The following is a 17541-nucleotide window of genomic DNA, read 5'->3' on the forward strand; positions in this document are numbered from 1 at the left end:
CACTGTTAACTGTGGGACCTTGTGTTCCAAATCATGTCCAATCAATTGAATTTACCACAGGTGGAATCCAATCAAGTTGTAGAACCATCTCAAGGATGATCAATGGAAACCGGATGCACCTGAGCTCAGTTTCGAGTCTCATAGCAAAGGGTCTGAATACTTATGTAAGTAAGGTATTTCAGTTTTTTTTGTTTTTTTGTACAAAAAAAATTCAACATGTTGTCGCTTTGTCATTATGGGGTATTGTGTGCAGACTGATGAGGAAAAGGCTGTAATGTACCAAAATGTGGAAAAAGTCAAGGGGTCTTAAAACTTTCCAAATGCACTGTATGTACTGGCCCAGACAATGGGATATGGTTGAATTAAGCTATACTGTACATGGAAGGTATGTGGAAATGTCAGGTGAATAATCGATGCCTTGTATTGAGATGTATGATCATCAAAACATGAAATGTTGAAAAATAATATTATGATTCTTCCCTATTCTATCTGTATAGAAGCTTTTATGAAATGATGAATGTTCTACCTAAATGATTGTTGGTTCGATTAACTGCACTGTTTGTGGGACATAGATAGGAGTCTTTTATTGGAATTCTGTATGTCTTGCCCATGGCAGAAAATCTCCTTTCTTTTCACCTTGAAGAGGTTTGCATTAAAGTATGATCAATGAACGTCCCCATTCATTTTATCATCATGTTTGTACGGCTGGCTCCTCTGTGAAGTTTCCAAGTTTGTTTTATGATGTCAAAGTAAAAGCACTGATTTGTGTGCAATATCATCTTGCAAATACAGTAGGCTACACTGGATTTAATATTGTTGAGACCACCAATTTAAATTCTCACCTCATTCATTATATAATGTATTCTGTCAAACTGGAGTTTGTTCCTTATTTAGCTGTTTTGAGCTGTCACCCTTGTCTGCTTCATTAATGGCACCCTAATACACATGTTGTGCACTAATATTGACCAGGGTCCATGGGGCTCTAGTCAAAGTAGTGCACTATAGAGGGAATAGTGTGTCATTTGGGACACTACCCTGCCCTAACCCCACAATACACTGTAATACCAGGGTATAGTCTGAACCTTGTGTTGATGAATAAATAAATACATGTTAGCCCACATAAAAGGCTCTGGCCTGGGTATACTATACTGTTACAGGGATTGGAGCTGTACCTGCCATCACAGAATCAGTGCATGTCTTGATCATTAAAACTGATGGTGAATGAGACTGGAAAACTAACAGTCTCACTTCAGTAGCATGGTGTTTGAATTGCACATGTATGTGCTGTATGGACACTACATGAAATACATAGATATACACAGTGCTTAATTTGTGCCGGATCCTGCCGGAACACCTCTCCATTTTGGACTGTTTTTTCCCGGAAACTATTTGGCCGGATCTGGTACCTATTGTGGCATGAAAATGTACAAGAAGTACAATGTAAAAATGATAATGAAAGTTCATTCGAGTTGCTTCTTCGTTAATTCTCGGGCCGGGTTTATGGTTTGAGCAACATTGTAACCTTTGTTTGAGCCCAACGCCAGTCGGTGGCTGTGTGAGAAGCGCGCCATCATCTCTCACATAACTGGAATGAGATTCACTTTGTATGATCTCTCTCCCTCTCAGTTCTGATAGACATGAGCCTGGAACTCTCATCTCTCCGTTGCACATCATCGTGTATTTCCTTATAGAATCATAGCCGCGCGAAGGGTTCTGAAGGAACTGCAGCAGCCTACAGTCGGGAACGCGCGCCAATATGTCAGTGAAAAAAACAGTACGCAGACCAAACATGCCTTTCGTAATATGTCAAATACAATCGAGGTAAAACACAGGTTGGGGAGCAAATGGTTCCTGCAGAAAAGACAAGACTCTATGCTGTAGGTTACAAACATATTTTATAAATTTCCAAATAATGTTCTACAAAAGAGAGCGAAAGGGATGGAGGCTTTTGGCACGCGCTGCGCATCATTGGGTGAGTCAGTGAAACTGGAAATCATTTTTAGGACTATAATTTCTTCCTCATACTGTAGCCTACAATATGTATCTACACACCTAGGCCTAGGCTATTGATGGATTCAAGACAATGTCGTTTTTATTGATCTCAGTTTGTCAGTGTCAGTAGCCTGCCATTTCGATAATTTGTGCGGTATTAAAAAATATTCTGCCAAAGTCTCCAGTCATGGACCCTAAAAATACTCCCCATGTGTGCAACTTCTGTAAGTGCCTCTACTCTACTGCTCTATGCTACTACGCAAATGCGATGATATGCATGCAATGCTTTATTATAAAGGTGATTTCTTTACTCATGCGTTCCGGTACCTCAGAACTCCCCAGGTCACCCCCTCTCACGCTCACTTTTAGTTCCGGCACCTCCCGATTTACAAATTAAGCACTGGAATACAGTACATACATATACACATGTAAACTGTGCATGCACACCATTAAAACATGTAGGGGCAGTTTCCCGGACACACATTAAGCCTTGTGCTGGACTAAATAGCAAGATCAATGGAAAATCTCCATTGAAAGTGCTTTTTAGTCCAGATTTAAGTTGTATTATTAATAATAGCCTGAATAATGTATCTGTAAATACTGAAATCGGTACAAAGTAAATGGAAAGCATTTATGCAATAAAACATCTCTTTTTTTTGTAAATTTTGCTGTATCTCATTGTCTTCCATCAGATACAACTAGTGTTGTTTAGGAGACCACAAAATGGAGGTATAAGCCAGTACATCAGTATGCTGTAAACCTGGTTGTAAATTATAGATCAGCGCCCATATTTACAAAGCATCTCGGCGTAGGAGTGCCGATCCCTGTCCAGGTAATATAAAAGGCAAAACTGATCCTAGTTACTAGGTCAGACAACTGTTATGGAACTGATTACACAGCCTACTGTTGCACTATACTCGCTGAGTAGGGGCCCTAGGCGCAAGCCTAATTGATCTGTAACCTCAATAGGTGTGTGCATTAACATGGAAGTATGAGTGTGCGAACCTTGTTGGGTGTGTGTGTGTACCGGAGGGCAGCGGCCTTGCTTACCGGGGATCAACGGGGATAGATAGCTCTGGCGTGACTCCGTGGTCGGGCCAGCACAAGCGGGTGGTTGATGTTTAAATTGGTGTCAAATAAAACAAAAAAATGGCATTTCAAACGAAATGTACAAAATAAAATAGGCAGTCGAGAGCACTCTCCTTCAGCTCGCTAGCTCCCTCATTGTTATTAATGATCTAAAAGTTAGAACTGATCCTAGACCAAAATAGAAGTGCTGATCTGGGATCAAGTACCTCTGTCCATGCAATCTTCGTTATGATCTAAATACGGGCCTCGACTGCCTCCTTGTTTTTAATGGCTGCCTCCTCTACTCCCACAGACACACTACATAGTGAATGTGATTGTTCCATTCATACCTCAGACGCATTCTCATGGCTCTGCTAGCAGTTTCCTCCGCTGATGCTAGCCAGCGGGGATAAAATGAATGGGAAAAAGGGACTGTCTCTTTTGAAATGAATTAAAAATGATTTTTTGATGCTCTCTTTGACAGTGAAATATATATATTTTAACAACAGTAAATAAATAGAGTACTAACAAAGGTCGCAGTTGTAAATGAGAACTTGTTCTCAACTGGCCTACCTGGTTAAATAAAGGTGAAATAAATAAAATAAATTTAAAAAAATGAAGAACACAAAGCATGGTGTGTCAGAGATAGTTGTGCTGAATCCTGAATCAGTCACAAAACAGTTTGGTCTTAATGCACTTTTCATATTTGTTTCTTTTCAATTTGGAAATATCTTAATACGTTGTTGAAAAGGAACAGCAAAAACCCTTTCAAGAAATCCAAACATTGAAGTTGAATAAATCTGTTGTAGGCTGTGATGGGTTAATATTGTGTCAACTTAATCGCCCCATGTGGTATTTGAATAAACAACTTTAAAAAAATAAATTTAAAAAATACCATCAGACCAGCAGTTTATTGGAAGACAATCTTGGAAAAGTCCAACTGTTAACACCAAGTGAATAATTGTAATAATACAGTATGACATCTGATACAATTCAGTACAATAACACTATCTTGGCCAAAGAAGAATTCTGCATCATGCTGTGGCTACTGCTTCATTGTGTTTTTGATGTTCCACCTCTGTCCGGAGCAGGTCTGAAGCACCAGCGAGTGTCCGAAGTAAACGTTAGCCTGTATCACCTCCAGACAGCGGCCCGTGGCTCTGTTGATGATCGACTCGTTCTGAAGGACAGAGGAAATAGAATGTTCTCAACTGAGTAGGCTACTACCTTCATGGGACCTCAGAGTATTCATAAAGCTTGTCAGACTAAAAGTGCTCATCTAAAATCAGTTTAGCCTTTTACATTATAATGAATGGACAGTGGGGGGATCTGATTCTAGATCAGCACTCCTACTCTTAGATGCTTTATGATCAACAGTCACCTCCAGGCAGCTTCTATCATTTTTTATTTTCAACTTCACAGGTCCTTACAATGTGGTGTTATTACAGTATTACTACACAGGGTTAACCTGCACAGGTCTGGCATGGCAGGGGCTCGCTGCGGCCCTATGCTCTACAGGGAATGAAGAGTAAATAAGTAAGTAAGTAAGTAACATGGTATAAGATAAACTTAAATGAAAGGAATTTTAAAAATTACAAAATGTAAAAAATAAAAAACAATGTAAAAGTGAGTCTGACCTGAGAGAAGTGCCATGTGGTCAGCCTGGTGTTGGAGACTTTGTCACAGTTGAGGAGCTGAGGGAAATTGGAGACCTGGTCGTCCATCAGACAGCGTGTTTCGTCCCCTGTACTGCCCAGAGCGCCGAGGAAAAAATGTCCCTCCTTGGTGTACCGACCCAACTGGGAGGAACAGGGAGACACGACTGTGAATGGCTGGTCAAGGGTTATCAACAACACTATATGTGTTCTCCCCTGTACTGGCCAGAGCACCCGGGAAGAACTCTCCCTCTTTGATGTACTAACACAACTGGTAGGAGAGACACAGGGAAACCAAATTAAGTGGTGAATGGTAAAGGACTATCAACAACAACTAGTTGTGTCCTCCTCAACTTAACTGGGAAGAACACACAGAGAGACAAGTTACAGTAAGTAGTACATGGCTAAAAAGTTATCAAATATTTTTATTTCACAAACGCTAACAAATGATTTTCTGACACTGAAGTCTGGTAGATTGTTTCGACTGCAGTTGATGTATTGCGTTTCCTGCAGAGCAAGTTGTTTCTATTTTTTGAAATCAATTGAAATGATTTGTGATATGATATTATATCCACTCTCATTCAAAGTGGGTCTTAAAAAAAATGCATTAACATGATATGATTGAGACATTTTGTCTGCATATTTTATTTTGACTGTAGAACCCGTCATGATATCCCTACATTTGTATGCGACAGGGGCAAAGGACTACATTCTGTTTTTGTTTTTTTAAAGTTCCTCTGCAGATTTTGCTCTCACAGCTGCAAGGCATAATGCCTCTCTAGTGAACCTAGAATGTCCCAAATAGCACCCTATTTCCTATATAGTGCAATACTTTTGGTCAAATGTAGTGCACTAAGTAGGGAATAAGGTGCCATTTGGGACATACTGTAAACCTAGTTTAATCGGTTACCTGAGGTCCCATTCCGTGACAGGGGTGCAGGGTGGCCGTGTGGTTTACCTTCTCTCCCTGGTCCATACACAGATGGGTCGCTTTGCTACTACGAATCTACAGGGAGGGAGGGAGAGAGAAAGAGAGAGAGCGAGAGGGGGATGGAGGGGGTAGAGAGAGAAAAAGACAAAGAGAAAAAAGGGTGGGAAACTTTTTATGGGGGGGAAAGGCTACTTGGCTGCTAAAAGCATCTTATGAGTGTTTGATAAGTGTTTAGTAAAATTTTGTATATAGGCCCTGTTGCTAGTAAAACTCACCTCCCCATAAAAGAGAGTGTTGTTGTACCTCCTCATCTCTGGATAGACGTTGTCCAGGTACCACTCAAAGTTCTTACAATGCAGAGACTTCCTCAAGGCTACCCTCTGAGAAATGTCCCCATAGTCTATCCCATGGTTCTGGAACAGGGAGTGGTTGATTACAGATTGTGTCCCAAATGGCACCCCAAAGTAGCCTCGTGAGCCATCCTGATCTCGCAAGTTTACAATAATGGTTCGCTGTAAGGAATACCAGGTGGCCCGCGAGGCTAACACCGTAGGGCTCTGGTCAAAAGTATTGCACTATATGGGGAATGGGGTGCCATTTGAGACGCACACACAATTACAAATATGTAACATTAGCAATGAAATGGATGGTGTACATATACTGCATAATGTAGTTAGGATAATGAAGAGATTAATTGAAATAGACTAGTGAAAATCTAGGTAGGGAAATAGGTGTTTTATCTGAACACACTACCATTCAAAAGTTTGGTGTCACTTAAAAATGTCCTTGTTTTTGAAAGAAAAGCACATTTTTTGTCCATTAAGATAACAAAATTGGTCAGAAATACAGTGTAGACATTGTTATTGTTGTAAATGACTATTGTAGCTGGAAATGGCCGATTTCTTTATGGAATATGTACATGCGTACGGAGGCCCATTATCAGCAACCATCACTCCTGTGTTCCAATGGCATGTTGTGTTAGCTAATCCAAGTTTATAATTTTAATTGATCATTAGAAAAATGTTTTTCAATTATGTTAGCACAGCTGAAAACGGTTGTCCTGATTAAAGAAGCAATAAAACTGGCCTTCTATAGACTAGTTGAGTATCTGGAGCATCAGCATTTGTAGGTTTGATTACAGGCTCGAAAGGGCCAGAAACAAAGACCTTTCTTCTGAAACTCGTCAGTCTATTCTTGTTCTGAGAAATGAAGGCTATTCCATGCGAGAAATTGCCAAGAAACTGAAGATCTCGTACAACGCTGTGTACTACTCCCTTCACAGAACAGCGCAAACTGGCCCTAACCAGAATAGAAAGAGGAGTGGGAGGCCCCGGTGCACAACTGAGCAAGAAGACAAGTACATTGGAGTGTCTAGTTTGAGAAACAGACACCTCACAAGTCCTCAACTGGCAACTTCATTAAATAGTACACACAAAACACAAGTCTCAACGTCAACAGTGAAGAGGCGACTCCAGGAAGCTGACCTAGGCAGAGTTGCAAAGAAAAATCCATATCTCAGACTGGCCAATAAAAATAAAATATTAAGATGGGCAAAAAAACACAGACACTGGACAGAGGAACTCTGCCTAGAAGGCCAGCATCCTGGAGTCGCCTCTTCACTGTTGACGTTGAGACGGGTGTTTTGCGGGTACTATTTAATGAAGCTGCCAGTTGAGGACTTGTGAGGCGTCTGTAATCAAACCCACAAATGCTGATGCTCCAGATACTCAACTAGTCTAAAGTACACCCGTTTCATTGCTTCTTTAATCAGAACAACAGTTTTCAGCTGTGCTGACAGAATTACAAAATGGTTTTCTAATGATCAATTAGCCTTTTAGAATGATAAACTTGGATTAGCTAACACAATGTGCCATTGGAACACAGGAGTGATGGTTGCTGATAATAGGCCTATGTAAATATTCCATTAAAATCAGCCGTTTCCAGATACAATAGTCATTTACAACATTAATAACATCTAATAATGTCATTAACACTGTATTTCTGACCAATTTTATGTTATTTTATAATGGACAAAAAAATTGCTTTTCTTTAAAAACAAGGACATTTCTAAGTGACCGCAAACTTTTGAATGGTAATGTATGTACGCAAAACTGATCAGAGAACAGTGTATAGGGTTCAACTTCACCTGACTCCCTGACCTGGAGTTCTATCTGAACATACATGTTCATATGCCCTCCCAAAAATGACTTCAAATCAGTATGTAGGAGAAACTAACCTCCATTGGAATATTCCAGGCCAGGTAGACTTGGGACTTAAACTGGTCCATCCAGACCTCGGCCACACGCAGGGCATTACGCCGCGTGCTGGAGGCTATGTTGCTGTGGTAGGGCTTCTTCATCCTGGCAATGTGAGCCACTCTGGAGCAGGGCAGCACCTCCATACTGCCCCCACACAGCCACACCTGGTAGTGCATGTTGGTGGAGAAATAGTATGAGAACAGAGCACATACCTTCACACACAACAAATGTTCTGCAGGCCTAACACAAATAATTAAGAAAGCAAGTAGACAAACACACAAACAAACAACCCAATGCTTAGCTCTACTCAAATAACCACAATTACATACTTGCTGAAATCGGACAAAAGACAATACAGGATACAGAATGCACTATTCACACACTAGTCACCCTGCCTCTCGCCACCCTAACATACAAAATCTACATCCTAAATGGCACCCTATTCCCTTTATAGTGCACTACATTTGACCAGAGCCCAATTATGCTCAGCCTTCACAGAGAAATGGGTGCCACACAAACCTTGATCCCCAGTTCGATGTTCTCTCCTCCGTAGACGTCCATGCCAGAGTCCAGCAGCCCCAGGTGCCCAAAGTACTCCCGGTTGACCACAAAGGAGCAACCAATCATTGCAGGAGTTCTGAGGGGGGAAGGGTGAATCTGTTTTCCTTATTTTGGCAATTGGGTTCTCTATATTCAAGTGTTTTAGTTGTGTGTATGTATGCGTGTGTACGCATGCCTGAGTGTGTGTATATGCGTGCCGGTGTGTGTGTAGCCTACCTAATGGGTGCGGAGGTGTCCCCGTCATCCCACCACTGTTTGGGGGGGTTGATGTACATGCACCACAGCTCCCAGTTGTAGCCATGGCCAGAGTTCTCATAGCGCTCCAGCTCAAAAGTCTCGTGCTTGATGTTATCGATGGAGGGCAGGATGATCCTCTTGTGGTCCTCTTTGATTCTGATCAGAACCGGCTCAGCCCTGACATAGAGACAGAAAGATGGGGCCAGAGGTTTCTTAAGATCTACTGTCTCCTTCTCTCTCCCTCTGCCTTCCTAATCCTCCAAGTCAGTCCCCCTAGTTCTTCTGAGTTGAGTTGAGTCAAGTTGAGTCAGAAGCAGCTCCCTGTGTAGTGTGTAGTTTTTCTGTGTATTTGTGGGCCCTGGTCAACTCTAGTGTATACATAAGGAACATACCAACACCGTGACTGTACTTGAATACTAGGCCTACTTTTAATACTGTCAGTTGATAAAAGCTTATGGCAATTCAGTTCTTTAGACTATTATTACAAATATGGTATTGCAGATATTCTAGATGGCTAGAAGTAGTATGCAATTCTTTCAGCTGGAAAATCTCACATTGCTGCTTGACCAACTGCTGAAGTATTCCTTCTGATCCCCCCCTTTAAGTCAAAGTTTATTAAACCATCGATCCCAACAACTGAATGTTCAAGTTGAAACCCACACATACACTCACCAGGAGGGTGTGAACTCAACGTGGGCATCGAAGAAACCCGTCACCTCGCTACTGGCTGCCTTCCAGCCCTCGATGCGGGCACGGATCAGTCCCTCTCGCTTCTGGTTCCTCACGATTTTCACCATACCTGGGTAACGCTTGTTTACATAATCCTCCAACGGCCCTTTCAGTTGTTCTGGGACACAACCAAATATAACTAAGCAACACACACAGACAAACATAAGCAAGCAGACACACACAGAAGCACACCCACAAACACTTTCAGAAAAACACTTAAGCGCATGTGCACACACACACACACACACAGAGAAGAGATGTATCTGTTTTCATGGGCCCCAGTGTTGCAGTGCTTTCTAACAGTCTCACAACAACACCAGGGAGAGTTGGGTGCTTCCTGAGCTATGGCTTCTGCGCTATGAGCTTTTTCCCCCTGGACACACTCTCAGAACCCCCACAGCCCTCACTCAAACACACACTGGCAGATCTGCTCAATAGTATGCAAATGGAGTCCATTGGCTCCTACATGAACGAGCACGACATCTTCATGCTTGTGATATTTTTAAATGTGGGTAAAAAGGGAAATGAAAGTATTATCTGAGTTTAGACCGTGTCATTCACTCCCACCTAACGAACACCTGCCCTCACCGTCGTTAGCAGAGCTGCGAGGAAATAGTGCCCGACAGGTGAGGGCGATGGACACTGTCTACCGATTGACCTTGCCTCCCCAGCAGGCGGGAGCGACACCATGTGCCAGCTAACTAGCTCGCTTGTTAGCGACACCGCGTGCTAGCTTGCCAGTTAGCTAGCACACAGTGTCGCCCCCCACCTCCCTCCTGCTGTGTGCCGGAGAAAACCGTGCCTGACAGTCGGGGGCGAAGGACACTGTCTATCGGAGTCGCCCTCGCCTACCGCTAGCACAGCAGGTGGGAGGATGGAGGGACACTGTGTGCTAGCTAACTAGCTAGCTTGCTAGTTAGCTAGCACACGGTGTTACCCCCGCCTCATGTGTACCAGACTAGCTGGCACACAGTGTCCTTCGGTCCCGCCTGCTGAACACCTGCCCTTGCCGTCGTTACCTGAACTGTGGAAAAACAGTGCCGATAGGCGGGGGTGAAGGTCACTGTCTACCGGTGTACGGCTAGCTAGCTACCATTGTCACCCCTGCCCCTTCTGTGGGGTTTATCGGCGGCTGGGATCCAACATTATTGTGCATTAATGCTACCTACTATATTGGAGCGCCCCTGCCTCCAGCCTGTCCTAGCTTAAACATTTACAAATAGTATAAAAAGACGTTCCTGCAGATGCAGGTATGTCCACATGCAGGAACGCCCTTCTCGATGTGCTGACGGATGTGCAGTGCATGTGTGGCTGAGAGAAGACTTATGCAGACAGTAAGAGGGTGTGTGTTATTTGTTTGCATGCCTCTCAATCTCAACCACTGCAATATCTTATGTCCCCCTCTCCATGATGGATTGCTGGCCCTCTGCCATCCTGCCGTGCCAGGAACGTGGGGAATATTGAACCATTTTTCTCTCCTTTTTCTCTTTCACTCTGCCCCTCACTTTCTACTAAACTCTTCCACCCTTTCACTCTCTCCCTCTACCCACATCTCTCCCTCTTCCTTTCTAAATCCACCTTTCTGTACCTATAATTGTCTCTCTTCCTCTCTCTAACCACCTCTCTCTCTCTGCTCACTGCTTACTCTCTTCACAATTGTCCCTCTCCTTGGATGGATGTTGTCAAACAGACATCTTCTCTTACCTTGATCTGACTGTCCTGTCTGTGCAGCAAAACAGCATGTTGGACAATGATGTCTTTATAAAGCATAGAATATAATTAAATTAAATGCATAAACAAAATGTATATTGTATGAATATGTATATTGGATGTGTGTGTATGTGTTCACATGCACTTTCAGGTGTGTGTGTGTATGTGTGTGTGTGCGTATGGCAGTGTGTGTGTGTGTGCGTATGGCAGTGTGTGTGTGTGTATTTCTCCTCACCGTCATCGCTGTAGTCGTCCACCAAGATGATCTCTTTGAGGAGGTGAGCCGGTGTGTGATTGACAGCTGAGTGGACGGAGCGGAGGATTACTGACAACGCCTCATTGACAAAGATGAAGATAAGGGAGATGTTTGGAAGATCCCTGGGGAAGCTGGCCTTTTTACACCTGGAGACCACACACACACGCACAAAGACATGCAGACACACAGAGAGAGACATACACATCATTAGCTATTGTCACTAATGACATCAAATATTAATACATCCTTATACATTGTAGAGAAAGGCAAACGGTGAGTTCATCATTCAATATTCAGGAACATGGTACTTTAACACTCCTATGTAAAGCCAATGACTTAAGTAGCCCTATATAATAATAATAATAATAATAATATGTGTATAGTTAAGCAATAAGGCATGGAGGGGTGTGGTATATGGCTAATATACCACAGGTAAGAGCTGTTCTTATGCATGACGCATCGCGGAGTTCCTGGACACAGCCCTTAGTCATGGTATATTGGCCATATACCACAAACCCCCAAAGTGCCTTATTGCTATCATAAACTGGTTATCAACGTAATTAGAGCAGTAGAAATAAATGTTTTGTCATACCCGTGGTATATGGTCTGATATACCATGGCTGTTAGCCAATCAGCAATCAGGGCTCTAACCACCCAGTTTAAAATATAATGTAGCCCACCCTTATGGCAGAGGGCTCATGTAAAGTACTACCCAACATTCCAGTGTAGGTTTCCAAGTTTATCACCACCATGCAAGCTGCTTCTTCTCCAAGTCTCTTCTGTACATGTTGATGATGAGCTGACACACACCCCCTCTCCCTAGCCTCACAGCAAGTACACTGTGGGAGAGAGTGATAGGAAGTCTATTTTTTACTCTTCTGTACATGTTGATGATGAGCTGACACACACCCCCTCTCCCTAGCCTCACAGCAAGTACACTGTGGGAGAGAGTGATAGGAAGTCTATTTTTTACTCTTCTGTACATGTTGATGATGAGCTGACACACACCCCCTCTCCCTAGCCTCACAGCAAGTACACTGTGGGAGAGAGTGATAGGAAGTCTATTTTTACTTTAGCATTTGTTATAACGAGAGCCAGCCCTAATGAGAGGAAGTGAGGAATCTGTGCTGGCTATGTCCTAATAGTTCAAAGTGGCTTTTGTTTTGAAGTTTTTACTCTTCGACAATGTGTCGGTATCTATCCTTCCTCTTATCGCCTTTCCCTCAACTGTGCTGGTCTTAAAGAATTGGACAGTTGAGAGCAAGTCAGCAGTCACTTTCGACTGCTGAGATACATCCAAAGAATTGTGATACAGTACATCCAAGTAAGTAAGGAAAGGATTGGATGATGTTAGTCTATTTCATAGCTCTAACTCCTAGCTCTTTCTGCTGCAGGGCATAGAGATACCCAATAGAGAGAAGCCTTCCATTGTAGGAGGTAGCTAGACGATACTGTTCTGTTAACAAGCAAAGATATACCAGAAAGAGAAGGCTCCCATTCTAATGTGTTACCATACAAAGAGAAATCACACTCTACATGCATCATGGTCCTCTTAGAGCTCGAAATAGAGAAACTAAATTACAAATGCGTGTGTCTGTGTGTTAGTAGATGTGAGTGTGGGTGTGTTCCCATTCCCTGCGGCTGCCGGCGGGTGTGTATCACAGCTGGTGGTAGAGCAGAGCTGGGGCGAGGGAGTTCTCATCAGGGGCTTTCAAATGGGGTCTGCCTGCTAACCAGCACAGCATTGGGGACAGATATAAATGTCTCTTTAGAAAAGTCTCTAAAAGAGCTGCACTAACGCTAATGTTCAAACATAAATTTGTTTCTGTGTGCTGATGGGTTGTGTACACGCACAAACATAATGTGTGTGTGCGCGCACTTCCGACGTGCGTCCAAGTGTCAATTGCCGCATTAGACTTCATCACAAATAAGACTGCAAAAAACATCAAAGAAAGAGGGATTAGGCTACAGAGATAATACTAGATGGTTTTAAGAATATTGTATTTGTTTTAACACAAAGCTAAGTGGTGCCAAAACAATAACATCTACTGTCATAGCTTTAATCATGACTCTCTGAACATGGCAACAATCCAGTAGCAGCGAAACAACTAACAGACCAAAGTATACACTACCATGTTTATCACTTCTGATTAGATCATGAGCCCAAGATATGGCTGAGATCCAGAGATGGGTATCAAATAAAACAAAGTGCACACACACAGACTAATGCTTGCAACTTGCAGCTTACAAACACAAATGTAATGTTTTGACACAATCCTATGTCAAAGCCTGGATTGGTCTTTGGAAAAACATAAAAGCACATGAAAATTGTAGCGGGTCTATCGTACTGAAACACGGTTGTCAGCTGAGCTATAGTAAGAGTGGCCCTGGTCAAAGGTGATGCTGCACTATATAAGGAATAGAGTGCCGTTATGGGCCAAAAAGAGTGCAATATAGGGTGCCGAAAACTTACTTGCTAGGCCGGAAGTCTGGTATGGACCGGTCCAGTGATATCTTTTGGCTGAGGTAAGCATTGTATCCATATTTCTCCCTCAGTACTTTGGCATCAGCCTCTTCTTTTGAGGCTAGGGTGGCGGGGAAACCCCCTTTACCTCGCCCCCCAAAACCCTCGATCAGCCCCAGGGACTTGGACAGACCTGGAGTTCACAGTCAATAAAAGGTCACTATGCTATAACACATTTGCTTTGTTGTTTTGAGAATCATTGACTTTTAACAGAGGTACAGTAGCTGTATACTATATATGTCCCAAATGGCACCCTATTCCCTATATAGTGCACTAACCTGTGGGCCCTGGACAGAAGTAGTAGTACACTAATTATAGAGTGCCATTTGGGAGGATACTAAGCATCAGCCAATGTAAATAACAGCAATCCTGGTAGGTTTTGAGTGACATACAAAGTAACCAATGAGCCATAGTCATTGTTTTTAAGTGGGTAGGCTAAAGTGCTAAAGAGTCATAGCCTACCATTAAGCTGTCTGTAAACCACGTCCTCCAACGACCCGAGTCTCTTTAGCAATACTTCATGACTGATGCTCAAACCTTGAGCAGTGCCGTTAGATCGTGATTGTCTTTTCACATCTTCCTGACCGATGGTTTTTGCTACTCGTGTGTGGGTGCACTTGGTCCAAAGTGTCATGAACCCCGCGACCGCAACCACGTTCAGCACCAATAACACTCTCCATCTTCTTAACACAAAAGCCATTAAAGTTGTTGATGTCCGGGATCTAAATTGCAGTATTTTTGGAACGATTCAGGAGTCCTCCTTGTTGCGATGTGCAATAAGGTTCAATGTAAATGTGTGTTGATGAAGGCATTTTTTTGTATGTATATACCGTAGGCGACATTCCAACTGGAGAAGCTGGTGCTGCAAATCAACAGTAGATAATTGCTACAGTATGATCAAATTGAACTGTGTGCGCATTGATAGGCTAGGCTACTATCTGCCGGACGTTTAACAGAGAAACAAAGCTGAAACATAGGCTCTATGTCAGATTTCGATTGCTCATATTCTAACATAACTTAGGCTAATTATACAATTTCAATAATAAGCTTTAACCACCTACCATTTCGCATTGGATCAATTTTTAGGCTGCGTCCTAGTTCGGGGTAATTTTGGAGCCTGGTCATGGGCTCTCATACGTGACTTCTCTGTTTAAAATGTATTGTTAGAAGATCAAGCGTAGAAGATGTTAGACAGAGACTAGCATATCTTCAGTTTTGAAGAGTCCGTTTTCTTAAATATTTAAAGAGTCAGAAGGCTATCTCAAGTCTGTCTTTCTTTCTTTGCATCCAGCAGAAGTGGGCTATGACGCGTTTGAGGACAGCCGCTGTCTGTCTCTGACCTCGGATCTTCAAAATCATAGCAGATAAATACTGACCACATAAAACGCCTATCCCATGTTTAAGCATTCTCTGTGCGGCTTTGATCCTCCACGTGTAGGAAAAATAATTGTGAGACGTTTTGAGCGGTGCATTGCACGAATAGACTGCTACACAGCCAGCCAGGCTAAAATATAACCGTCCGCGTAATGCAGCTGCGCGGATGAAAGAAACCTCAAATGCAGAACATAAATGCGTATGAAATCATTCCAAGCGAGGTGTCGTCTCACATTCGGACTATTCAAAGTAATGCAAAACGTTTTTTTTTTTAACCTATTCCCGTATACTCGCCGTTTTCTTATTTTGTCGTGTTATCTAATTTTGCCGAATTATTCCAATGTGCTAGCTAGATAGCGCTTAATAATGGCATGCAGGAAAACAGGGAATGGAGCTCCTAGGAAGAGATTTGTTTTGAGCGTGCCTGGTTAGTGTGCCAGTCAGTCACACAGTGAAGAAAGCAGTTCGTTGATGCAGACGGGTGGGTGGGCTGAGTTGACTCGCACAAATTATCTGCAATTATGGTGCATTCAAATCCTATTTTGTCTGAAACTTTCCTCCCATGATTATTGTAAGCTACTACTGTAAGCCTATGTCCCAACTGAAATAAAGCATTTGAAATAGCATAAAACTGATATAATGAACAACATTTCCCCCACTTCTATCTTCCTAAAAGTTTCAAATAACACATAGGCCTACCAGTTTTACAATTACAAATCTAATCAGAATACTGAAATCGTTTTTATTCTGCTATTTAAATGTAATTATTGCACGCTTAAAAAGCGAGCACAGGCTGTGGATCTGACTTTTCTGGACCCCTCTTCCCGACAGCTAAAGGTCCCAAAGCTTCTGTGCATGTGGTCTTCTATGAATAGCTTCCATAATGTTAGCTGTCACGTTAGCTAGCTATTTGTTGTTCAGAAGAAGGAACGTAAACGTTAGAAATCCGGGTTTGACCGTTGTATGAACAAGCTACTTAGCTAACATTAGCTAATTTTATGCCCTAACTAGGCAGAACTAGGTTGTTATTGTTTACTGAACAATATTCTGCCCCATATATTGTATATCGTTTACATAAAGCCAACATTGCTTTACACTCATTAAAGTAAGTTTCCAATCTAGAGCCGTTTTCTCAATTTTGTTAGAATTAACTAGCTAGCTCCGTTGACCTTAGGTAGCTAGCTAGGTAACTAAGGACGTTGACCTGTCAAGACGAGATGTAACGACGACGAACCAGTGTTGCCAACTCCTCAGTAAGGAAAGTAGCTATTGGCTGTCCTAAGAGTCTCTAGAAGTCACTAAATGATGTCATCACATAATTTGCATAATTGGCCATGTGCATGTAATTGTGATGGATGCTGTAGGAGAGAAGAATAACGTCTTGGGAGAGACAAAAAAGTGAGTAAAAAACACACCCTAAATATGTTTAGAACTACAAATGGAGGGGTGAACTGCTCTGACTGCAGCTGGGAGGGACTGCTGCACGAGGACTGGGCCGCCTGTGAGTGCTTTGGGACAGGGGTGGTGCCCACAGCAGCACCCGCTGCTCATTGAGAAGAGTAAGAATGATACGTGCTTTCACGTCAGAGTCTCCAAATGTCTCCAATAACACCTACAAACAAGCAAGATTTCTGGCTCTCACAGACCTGTAACTTCTTCTTTAAGAGGCTCCTCTGTCCTCCACTCATTACCTGTATTAATGGCACCTGTTTGAACTTGTTATCAGTATAAAAGACACCTGTCCACAACCTCAAACAGTCACACTCCAAACTCCACTCTATGGCCAAGACCAAAGAGCTGTCAAAGGACACCAGAAACAAAATTGTAGACCTGCACCAGGCTTGGAAGACTGAATCTGCAATAGGTAAGCAACTTGGTTTGAAGAAATCAACTGTGGGAGCAATTATTAGGAAATGGAAGACATACAAGACCACTGATAATCTCCCTCGATCCATGCAAGATCTCACCCCGTGGGGTCAAAATGATCACAAGAACGGTGAGCAAAAATCTCAGAACTACACGGGGGGACCTAGTGAATGACCTGCAGAGAGCTGGGACCAAAGTAACAAAACCTACCATCAGTAACACACTACGCCGCCAGGGATTCAAATCCTGCAGTGTCAGACGTGTCCCCCTGCTTAAGCCAGTACATGTCCATGCCCGTCTGAAGTTTGCTAGAGAGCATTTGGATGATCCAGAAGAAGATTGGGATGATCCAGATCGAGGGAGATTATCAGTGGTCTTGG

At 42.7% G+C, this 17541-nt stretch overlaps 1 protein-coding gene across 7 annotated transcripts; it reads right to left on the minus strand.

Moving 5' to 3' along the window:
- Nucleotides 1-3952: 3952 nt before the first annotated feature.
- On the minus strand, nucleotides 3953-15824 carry LOC112267065 (polypeptide N-acetylgalactosaminyltransferase 17). Of its 7 annotated transcripts, none has more exons than XM_024445118.2 (12): nucleotides 14983-15781; nucleotides 14384-14783; nucleotides 13871-14054; nucleotides 11377-11543; nucleotides 9375-9570; nucleotides 8682-8879; nucleotides 8424-8541; nucleotides 7883-8068; nucleotides 5922-6059; nucleotides 5626-5721; nucleotides 4698-4859; nucleotides 3953-4240 (listed from the first exon to the last, which is right to left on the minus strand). In XM_024445118.2, exons 2-12 carry the CDS (start codon nucleotides 14619-14621, stop codon nucleotides 4106-4108), a joined length of 1818 nt encoding a protein of 605 aa, XP_024300886.1. In that variant the 5' UTR covers nucleotides 14622-14783; nucleotides 14983-15781; the 3' UTR covers nucleotides 3953-4105. The 7 variants fall into 7 exon arrangements, with proteins under 7 accessions (XP_024300886.1, XP_042153333.1, XP_024300885.1 ...); XM_042297399.1 differs by lacking the exons at nucleotides 14384-14783; nucleotides 14983-15781 and adding exons at nucleotides 12147-12184; nucleotides 12284-13330 and having other exon boundaries at nucleotides 13871-14010; XM_042297397.1 differs by adding an exon at nucleotides 4491-4572 and having other exon boundaries at nucleotides 4127-4240; nucleotides 14384-15824.
- Between the last annotated feature and the right edge of the window lie 1717 nt (nucleotides 15825-17541).

Source organism: Oncorhynchus tshawytscha, linkage group LG14 (assembly GCF_018296145.1).
Source record: "Oncorhynchus tshawytscha isolate Ot180627B linkage group LG14, Otsh_v2.0, whole genome shotgun sequence".
Taxonomy (NCBI): Eukaryota; Metazoa; Chordata; class Actinopteri; order Salmoniformes; family Salmonidae; genus Oncorhynchus; species Oncorhynchus tshawytscha.

Coding starts and splice junctions, on each gene's coding strand:
- LOC112267065 (XM_024445118.2), bottom strand. CDS start 14,621: ATGGCTTTTGTGTTAAGAAGATGGAGAGTGTTATTGGTGCTGAACGTG. Junction 14,055..14,383: donor GGTTTACAGACAGCTTAATG/GTAGGCTATGAC, acceptor TGTGAACTCCAG/GTCTGTCCAAGTCCCTGGGG. Junction 4,241..4,697: donor CCACATGGCACTTCTCTCAG/GTCAGACTCACT, acceptor TCTGTCCTTCAG/AACGAGTCGATCATCAACAG.